Consider the following 10,958-nt stretch of genomic DNA (forward strand, 5'->3'; position numbering starts at 1 on the left):
TTTTTTTTTTGACAATACGGTTCAAAAGCTGAGACTTCGTGGAAGTTTTTTCCCAAAGAGTGCCCGCCAAACAACTATGTCTTTGAAACCGAAAAACGGATAGAGAAAAGGTCAAATTTTTTGAAATTTTCACAATGTAAAATTTGACCTAATTTTTCACTCGTTAAATCTACGTAATAAATGTTCGGTTTTGCATCAAGGAGTTGGGAAATTTAACGCTCTTTCGAATGGTATACTTAGTTTTAAGTTTGCACTGTAATTTGGTGGAATTATGGCAGTTTAAAGAGCGTCAAGTCGAAAACGTAGAAGAAAAATTAAAAGTCAAAATATTTGAGAATAAGGCGACACAAAGAAAATGCCTAAGAGTAAGTTTTTGTTGGAAATTTGTTGTAGAATTGACACCCTGCGTATATCCGAACTTATACGTAGACACGCTGTATGTATACATATAACGTGGCGGATACGTTAGTCCCGTGCGTGTGAGAATACCCTCGTTACAGCTCCGCTAGATCTAGATGGCATGGTAAATTCGCCGTAATCGAAACTTCTACGAGCTTACCATGGACACGCGATTGTATAAGCATACAACGTGATATTGGATTATCGATGCGCCACGCAATGTAAATATACAAGTGAATATACAAATAAAACAAATGAATGCAGAGCTGGGTAAAATACGTATTTTAAATAGTAAATAGTAAATAAATATTTTATTTCGTATCATGCAAGTATTTTTTGAAATAAAATATTTTATTTGCCATAAGAAATTTCTAAGATAATATTTCAAATAATATTTTACTTGAAAAACACTGAAAATATTTGTACCATAGTTCGGAATATTTTATTTTACTAAATTATAGTGTAAAAAAATATATATATGTATATCGAATTGAGTAACTCCTCCTTTTTCGAAGTTGGATAAAAAATATATTTATTTTGGTAATCTAAAACGAACGAAGTACTTTTCCTCTGCATTATAAACATACATTCAATGTAGTTCTTCAATGAATATTCCTATTAAGAATCTTCAATAAGAATCTTCATAAAATGAATGATGGAAAGAGATATTCTTCAATCGCAAGAAATCATAATATTTGCAAGAAATAGTTTCTCCATCTGTGTATGATACATACACAGTTTATTTTCAAATTAAGAAATATGGAAAGTATTCTATTTTATGCTTTACGTTATTAAAATGAAACATATTTTATTTGATTTGTTATATTATCAAAATAAAATATTTATTTTCATGCTTTAACTATAGATTACCAAAATAAAATATTTTATTTGAATTATGAAGAATCTATTATTTGAAATAGTATTTAAAATATTTATTCTACAAATATTACCCACGTCTGAATGAATGCTTGTTTGTGTATTCAAGAGCTATTAGGTTGTCCAGAAAGTTCGTGCCAATTTTTAAGAAAACTTCAAAGGCACATTTGAATTGTAACATATATTTATTGTATTACATAGGTACCATTTGGTTCCACAAACTTTCCACCTTTTAAGGGATGTACATATACATACGTATATGTTATTTGTTTTCAGCCATTTCGACATATTCAGACCTGCACTACCTATCAAAAATCGGCATGGACTTTCCAGACAACCCAATACGATAGAAATGTAACCGTCGGCAATCGGAAGATATTAGGTAGACCGAAAAGTAATGTCGCTTCTTTTACATTAAATTCAAACTTTCCAATGAATTTCTATCTTTAATTCATTATATAATCGTCCTCATTGTCAGCAGCCTTTTGTTATCTAATGTGCAAATTTTCAATGCCAGAAAAATCAATGAGCTGATAAATGATAAACAAGTATTTAAGATGGCAAAAACGACATTACTTTCCAGTCCACGTAATATTTAAAGAAAAATAAACATCAAATAACCTGATGTAACTTCAGCACGTGGTTGTAACCGAACGATTTGCCGCAGATGTCGCAGGTGTATGGTTTTTCACCGGTATGCGTGCGCGTATGCACCTTCAGTTGCTTCGAACAAGTGAATCCCTTGCCGCAGGCTTTGCAGACGTATGGTTTTTCTCCGGTGTGGGTGCGCATATGAATTACCAGCTGACCGCTCTGTATGAACGTTTTTGAACAAACGGTGCATTTGTGTGGCCGTTCGCCGGTATGAATTCGCATATGCCGATGTAGTTTACCGCTATGCTCGAAAGCACGTTCGCACACGTCGCATTTGTAGGGTCGTTCCTTGGTGTGAATCCGACGATGCACGCTCAAGTTCTCCTTCACGGAAAACGACTTGCTGCAATATTCGCATTGGTACGGTTTCTCGCCCGTGTGCGTACGATAATGTCTCGTTAATCGCGCAGGTACCGCGAAAGTTTTCCCGCAAATGTTGCATCGGTAAGGATCTTCGCCTTCCTTACCGTGCGAGCGCAAATGGCTCTGATACAGACTTTTCTGATCGAAGCTTTTTTGACACAGCAGGCATCGGTAGGTCTTTTCTTCGATACTTGCCGATAGAGTTTCGGCACCGCACGTTGGCGCCGAGAACACAGTTAAATCTGGACTACACACCAGACTTTTCACCGGGTTTATTGGCTCTACGGCCGTCATTTCGCTACTGATCGACATCGTCGTATTTGGAATCGGTTCCATTTGATAGTAACCCACCATATTTCGTTACGAACGTCTACGTATCAATCTAAAACAAAAATTACAGGAATTAGTTTTTCGATTAATTATTCATTTCGTTAAATATTTGGAGAAGTATAGCTATCGTTAAAAGAATTAATCGATTCAAGTTTTATTTGCGATTTCTATATCGAATACAAATTGAAAACTTGAACACATTTAAAATTACATGTTCTAATCCCAATTGTTCGATCGTATTTTGAACATTGTGCATTCTAGTTTTGAATTCATTACGATTCACTCGTTAAGAAATCTTATTACAAAACGAGTTTCGCGTTTTTAAATTAGGCATTTGATTAAAATAACTCGAAACTAAGAGTGATGCGTTAATAGAATTTCGTAGAACAAATCACTTCTGTGGATATCAAAATCTGAATATCTTTTCACGTAATCAATTCTTTTAGAAGCCGTCAACAATTATCAAATAAACAGTTGTTCTTGATAACCATGTAAAAAAAGTTCGTGTAATTAAAATGACATAACAGATCGGGTATTACGATAATATTGAACGAATGCTTGTAAAAAGCACGAAATGAACAAACAATTACTCGTAATTAAAAGTATCAACTTCTAAATAAGATCGAATGATTTACCTGTGCGATAACAATATCAACAATGTATATATTTAAGCATCGGAAGACTCGATGAGGTAGATCAACATGAGGTAGATAGGAAGAGGATACTAGGAGCGCTTTCTTATGTGTGAACGCAACTGTGTGTAAACGCCTTGATTACGTGCCGCCTCGCCTCGCCTCGCGTCGGTCAGAATCGTTGGGGTAACACGGTCCACTACACCCCTACCTCGCCCCCTCCACTCGCTCCCTTCGAGTCCACAAAAAAACACCAAAAAAAAACCGACCACGAATCGCGCGTCGCCCCGTGCGTACACGCACGCGCATCTAGGTACCCACACGCAACCTGCAAGCTCCGTCTGTCTCTGACTTTGATCCTACAGGGCCTATGGTACACCGTATAACGTGTATCGACTCATGAACCTGCCAAACTTACAATTTTTTTCGACAATTTCGAGCAATGAACGTTTAATTGCCCGTAATTGACGAATAAACGCTGCTTCTATTACGAACAATTTTTTCTGTTGGGTAGAAATTATTTTAACTCTTTGGGGCACGGTGGGATTAAAAGTGTCCCACCTTTTTGATGGACCGTAATGCATGGTGGGACATTTTTAATCCCACCTCGAAATTTTGCAATAGCTGCATGTGTATAGGTGTGATACCTTTATTAATAAAAATATAACAATTTTGTTTGATTTAAAACGCAATAAAATTCCTGTGCAACATGGGTCTATTTTATACCCCGAATTCCTGTGCCGCAAACAGTTAAATGATAGTTAAAGAATAAATGAAAGGAATCAGTAATACTTGCGTTTAAGAATGTTTGTGAAATTTATACGAAACAATTCGAACGGTATTTGTCACCTACCAATAACCGAACAAATCCCGATTTGAACAGCGGCCGTTTAAAAATAATTTTCATTGTACGTTGTAAACTCGAATAGAAAATCTTGTTATGTATACACTTGTCAAATTTGAAATCAGCAATTCTTTGAAACAGGTACACGAGTATCGAATTATTGGCGTGTTACGATCGCGGAACGAAACGTTTCGAGAAATTACTTTATTTACGGAAATAAATGCTCGTTTTACAACCGCAGGAATTATTTACACAACCGCGATATGTTGGACGATTAATTTGTTAAGATACGACACGTAATGCTATCTTACAAATTAATCTCGTTAATGGATTCGTCACGAATCTGTGTTTTTTTTTTATAGTATCGCGTTGGAAATATGAAAATAAAGTGTGACGAAAGATCGCACGGAATATATCTTGACCTGTGAAAATGGCCTATTCGATCGAATTCATATTTAGATGGCTTTTAACGCGGACGTTTTTAAATGAAGAAAGAAAGTAGAAAAAATGTCTAGGGACATAGGAAAGAAGTCTACTTTATTCTACTTCGGTTGCAAGCTTATCGAAGCCCGACGTTGTTCGCATGTTTCTACGAGGTCGTCGGTTCAGAATAGGTTAAGGCTGGGTTAAACCTGCACGCGCGGGTCTCTCTCCGGGAGGTAGTCGTCGTGGTCGGCGGTGGTGCAATGCCGCGCCACGCCGCGTGGCAGTAGAAACCGCCTGCCGCTGCCTCCACGTGTACTCGCCGCATTTTTTTATAGCGATCACCGACCTCGTGCAACTCGCCGCGCAGTAAGGACGTTGAGTTACATCACGGACCGCGACACGATTTGTTTCTTCCGAAAGAATCTATCGAGATCTTTCTCCTTTCTTCTATAGACACGCTTCTTTTTCTTTTTTCTTTTCTCTTTTCACTTTTCTCTCGACTCGACAATGCTTCGGGGATAGGAAAATGCAATCGATCGCGAAAACGACGCCGCGTGCGCGGCCCAAGTTCGCGGCCAAGGCGAACATCGAGTACGGTATACGTCGTAACGTGGATTTTTCTACTATTTTTCTCGATATTTCACATTTTTCGATATTACCATCTGATTTTTTAAACATTTCGAATTTCTCGTCGTCCGATCGAAAATTAATCGTTTCATGGAAATGGAGAGATTCTGAGAGTTTTGATCGTTTTTGTAAAAAGATTGTTAGGATTTCGTCTGTTTTTTGCCAATGTTCGAATGCATCGAACTTTCCAACGAATAAAATGGTAGAAAGAAGAAAAGTAATGTATCAGTTTACGTATCGATTGCTAATGAAGTCTTTCAAAATCGACTACATCGAAAATGTTGTCCACGAGACACGTATAAACGTCAAACATCACCCACCTGTGCAATTCCTGTTAGACCATTCCACAGTCGCTGTACCCCACGTTGCGTATCACCATCCTTTGAATAGTCACAAACTAACAAAGTAACATTAGATATCGAAAGAACAAACGAAACGAAACGCGTCTCCCCTTAACGCGTGCCGCGTATCTTTCTCACTTCTCAGAGCTGAATACGATAAACTGACCGAGGAAAAACTCAAACTCGAAAACTAAAGGACCCGCCTCAGGATACGGCCAATGGTACTGTGCAATGTTTACCGCCTGGCAGTGCCGAACAACGACGGAAATCATCGATCACGACCGAAGCGCTGCGCTCGACCCTGCCCCGCCACTCTGACTATCCCCACCATAGCGACACCGACGGCGACCTACAATTTAGGGCGACTAACAATAAGTGCTTTTCGCAGCACGTGGAGGCAGTTGTCGTGGTTTCGGCCGACCTCGCGACGCGAGTATACGAACACCATCGAACGACAGAGGCGCGTGTATCTATCGGTCTCACTCTCACGACCACAACAGTCTTTAGGAACGCCACGACCGCGGCCGCGGCGTTTACGTTTACATATTTACGTTTACACGCATACAATGCTGGAATATCTACAGTGACTCCCAGAAATATTCGGACACTAGTGTATGATTAGCTTTATGACTTAATATCGTAGTTATTAAAAAAGCAATTGTCTTTGTTACTTTTTTCAATAATAAGTCATTAATTAATGTTATTAAAGATGTATACATTAATCGAAAAATTTACATAAATTACATAATAGCAGTAAATGCGTATATCTCATTTTCGGGTACGATAAAACATGGAGGAGGCATTATAATGGCGTGGGAATGCATTTTGACTTCCGGCGTTGGTAATTTAGTTTTTATCGATGGCATCATGGTTAAGGATGCTTATTTGAATCTTTTAAAAAGCAATTTAAAACAAAGTGCTGAAAAAATGGGGATTGCTGAAGATTTTAAATTTTACCAGGATAATGATTTTAAACATAAGTCGCGCATTGTCTAAGAATTTTTATTGTATAATTGCTCCAAAGTCTTTCATCCACCTCCACAATCACCAGACCTTAACCCTATAGAAAACTTATGGGATAAGTTGAACCAACAGATTCGCAAGACACTCATTCGTTCCAAAGAAGAACTTAAAATTAGGCTTCAAGAAGAATGGGCATGCATTTTGACAGAATATTTAAAAAAAATAGTTTCTAATATGCCGAATCGATTGAGACATATTATAAAAGAAAAGGGATTTGCAACAAAATATTAATGTGGAACATATAATGTTTAATTTCAATTAATAAATGTTATTCCTCATAGTGTCCGAATATTTTTCTGACCCGAAAATGCGGTATTCTTTCGTTTGTTTATTGTTATTATGTAATTTATGTAAATTTTTTGATTAATGTATATATCTTTAATAATGTTAATAAATGATTCATTATTGGAAAAAGTAACGAAGACGATTGCTTTTTTAATAACTACGATATTAAGCCATAAAGCTAACCATGCACTGGTGTCCGAATATTTCTGGAAGTCACTGTATACGTATCGATGAATCTATAACTCCTTTTTCTCTCTGGCTCGTTCAATTTATCACACGTGCATGATCTTTTTAAAACCATTCGCGAACTATAATATTGTATTGCACTTCTATTGAAAATCGAGTGCTAGTCGCTGGAAACACTGCTGGATAATATAATCACGTCAAAAAGAAAAAAGATCTTCACTTTCATAATATTTGAGTTGAATTGTCTGATTTTCATAAATCTTAAATTATTATTGTACATGTGTTAAAAAAATGTTTAGTTAATTATTAGAAATTTTATATCAATGACTTCATTATTAGAGTTGCTACGTGATATAAATAATTTGTCATTCTTGATTGACTTATCGTTAGAAGAAATTTGATTTAACAGAGTAATATATATTTTCATAACTATTCAGGACTCTTTTGCATCCATCAAACTTTTTTAATTGCATTAAATTTTTATTGCATTAAATAACTATTCATAAAAATGATAAACTTGAAATATTAACACGTGCTCTAATCATTTTATTGTTTTATTATTTTATTTTATTGTATCGATGAATCTATAACTCCTTTTTCTCTCTGGCTATTCGATATTTTTGAGCGAGTTTAATGAAATCAAAAGCAAAGGTACGAGTAGTAAAAATGTTTCTTTCTCGCCGTAATTCGAAAACAGCTCAACATAGTTCGATCAAATCTGTACTACACGTGTATTCTTACAATTAGACATCTTCCCAAGTAATTGTAAGAGAATTGTAACAGAATACTTTCTCGAAGCGAGTGAGCAAACAAGGAATTATTTACAGTACAAAGCGTTACGTAAACTTGACAATAAATTTCAAAATTGAAGGTCTTCTTATGATGAGGTAAAAACAGGATAAAAAATGAAGAATTAATAATTGAAGGCTTTGTAAACAGTGACAATTGTAAGAAAAAGATGGAACATTATTTTAATAAGCAGATCGTTTAATGGCATTTCTTGTCCCCTCTCCCTTAACATTTCGGCATCCTTTAACCCCTTCAGTAATCATTAAAAAATTAAAAAATGGAAAAAATAACACATTTTGTTTTATGAACGAATTTTATTTACTAAACATATATATCCCTCATAAAAGCCATTTCGGGCCCAAAATGGGACTGGAAGTTGATATCTACTGATTAATTTTGGTAACGTTAATCCTAACAGAAATATGTGAAAATAAAATTAAAACAACTCACGTACACTATACAAAAATGTACACAGGTTTGCCCATCTGTAATCTGCGCTTCTACATACCAGAAATCGCATTTATTTTCACCCGAGTATATTCAGGAGTTTTTTCTGCACGTAAAGCTTGTTCGCGGAATATAGAGTAAACGTTAAAATATAAAATACAGCATATATATATTTTATACAGAGTATAAACTATAGACTACAGCTAAAATGTAGAATACAAATATTAAGGGATCTAAAATATACAATTACATGAAAATGAACTATTTAATTAGCCATCTCTGGTGTGGTAATTTCCGCACATAATAACCGCCCGAATATACTCGGGCGTGGTCCTTAAGTGGTTAAGGTGATTCGCTATTCACGTACGAACAGTTTAATACATTAACAATTGAGATCGAAGTAATTGTAAATTCGCGAACTTTGATCCCTTTATATCTCTCGATCCCGATGACCTTCTGGCCCTGACACCCGCTTACTTCCTCGTACTCAACTTCGCCGTTGAATCTTCCGGAGCGTGATTTTCTATGGATTACGGTTAACAAGTTGTCTTCGTGTCGATACGTACAAAAGATTAATCAACATTTCCGGGCAGGATAGAGTCGCGAGTCTTCGCAGGAACTCCACGCTAGAAGCAAATGACATCTCGAAAATGCCACGCGTTTTAAGCAAGTTATGTACACTCGCGTTCGTTAAGAAAATTTCTTTCCTGCTTAACGATTATAAATCAATTTATTACCGGTAGCGTCATAAAATACTTGGAGGGTATTCGACAGCGCTGACCTTCCTAACATTCCGCTGTCAGACACGGCGCGGCGTGGTCACTTTTCACCGTACGACCATACGTTAGTCGTTTTTTAACCAGTCTACGTACTTAGGTACGTTGTACATTCATTGTCAGTCAAAAGGTTTAATTTTTATCATTTTACTACGTTCCACAAAACGAACGTAGAGCTAATGTTCGAATGTACACCGGTTGAGAAACGACCAACGAGCACACGATTGAAAGTGATCGCGTCGTCTCTAGCTCTAGCAGCCAAATGTTAGCAAGGTCAGCGCTGTGTTACTCCCTTGAAATGTAAGTGCGTTTTATGCGTTACGACTCAACCGTTAATAAACTGATTTCCAGTTGTCAACGCGGAGAAAGTTGCTTCACGTTGTAACAGCTAACAGGACACAGGATCGCTATAGCCGACTTGGAACCAAAAAGAGAATCAGCTGGCAAACCTTACCGAGTTCAAATTTCGAAAATTGAATATTTTAAACGGCACCAATAAGTATAACAAGCGTTTCAACATATTTACCCTAAATTAAACAAATTTCAGTTTAATATACAGTCGTTTGCATTCGAGGTACAGATATAGAACCATCGTGAATTAATTTTCTGGTAAGACTACCAGCTAAAGTTTTTCTCCGACTATAGCACTACGTAAAGGAATTAACGTATCAACAAATATTGTATCGATTCGAATAGGATTTTTAATTTCAGGACACATTTCATACACTTTTAGAAATTCGAAGAAGCTACGGCCATTGCAGGAATTAAAATATAAATGCATCGTATCGTTTCATAATTTAAAATGTGTTCATATACATGTGTATATGTATACATACAAATATAATACGCATATACAAATTGTATAGCACGTACATTTTTAGAAATTCGAAGAAGCAACGAGCATTGCAGGAATTAAAATATAAATGCATCGTATCGTTTCATAATTTAAAATGTCATATACATGTGTATATGTATACATAAAAATATAATACGCATATATAAATTGTATAGTACATACATTTTTAGAAATTCGAAGAAGCAACGAGCATTACAGGAATTAAAATACAAACGCACCGTATTATTTTATAATTTAAAATGCGTACATGTGTACATATACATGTGTATATGTATATATAAAAATATAATACGCATACATATAAATTATATAGTAGATACATGTGCGTTTGTATGCGTGTTTGCATATTAAAAGATTGTCGAGTTGGTTTTTAAACATATGGTTTGGTATGGTATCTGTCCACGAACGGGCAAATTTCATTCGACTGCGTCGTGGTCATGCCTGGGACAAGTGTCGTGCGTCTCAACGATATTGCTTTCGAACGGAGGAGAGCAATGACCCACTGCGCGTGGTGCACGTGTGCCGAATAGAAACCACGACGACTGCCTCTGAACGAGACATTGGACGCCGCGTGCGCCAACAAGAACGACCGTCGAGTGTGTTGCGTTGCTTGACGTTCGTGTCTTGTCTGTCTGAGTGTGTTCGTCGCGTTTATGTACATTGATAGCAACAACGACAACGACAACGACACCGGTTAGGCTGCCGCGTTTAACAATACTACTACTTCACAGGTTATGCCCGAATCTTTTAGCTGGATTCCAATGAACCAAAACGTTATCTTTATTGTATAAAGTCGGAAACTGATGCAGACATATTAAAAATCTTTCGAGTACGTTCAGAAATTAAAATTATTGCCAATTTAAAATTAAAGCTATTCAACGAGAAGCATGGCCGAACGCTTTAAATTTTGTATTTATTTTTAAACGAATTTTATCGTGTTACAAGAACAGGGAACAAATAAATTATATATGTATTATGTGTACAAATTTAATTGGAGTAAAGATTCAAGTTCTTTTTAAATTGAAAGTAATAAATTTAAACGTTATTTCGAGATTGATACGTAACACTGTAGAACGACATGGTACACCGTGACTTATTTGCCAC

General features: G+C 36.2%; 1 protein-coding gene across 1 annotated transcript; it reads right to left on the reverse strand.

The window, feature by feature from the left end:
• Positions 1 to 1,298: 1,298 nt before the first annotated feature.
• LOC128890063 (Krueppel homolog 1-like) lies at positions 1,299 to 5,758 on the reverse strand. The gene is made up of 2 exons (XM_054148252.1): positions 5,472 to 5,758; positions 1,299 to 2,674 (listed from the first exon to the last, which is right to left on the reverse strand). The coding sequence occupies exon 2, from the start codon at positions 2,644 to 2,646 to the stop codon at positions 1,888 to 1,890; it is 759 nt and encodes a 252-aa protein (XP_054004227.1). The 5' UTR covers positions 2,647 to 2,674; positions 5,472 to 5,758; the 3' UTR covers positions 1,299 to 1,887.
• Positions 5,759 to 10,958: the final 5,200 nt, after the last annotated feature.

Source organism: Hylaeus anthracinus, unplaced genomic scaffold, assembly GCF_026225885.1.
Source record: "Hylaeus anthracinus isolate JK02 unplaced genomic scaffold, UHH_iyHylAnth1.0_haploid 12000, whole genome shotgun sequence".
Classification (NCBI taxonomy): Eukaryota; Metazoa; Arthropoda; class Insecta; order Hymenoptera; family Colletidae; genus Hylaeus; species Hylaeus anthracinus.

What these genes read in the sequence shown, in the direction of transcription:
- LOC128890063 (XM_054148252.1), bottom strand. Translation starts at nt 2,646, where the DNA reads ATGGTGGGTTACTATCAAATGGAACCGATTCCAAATACGACGATGTCG.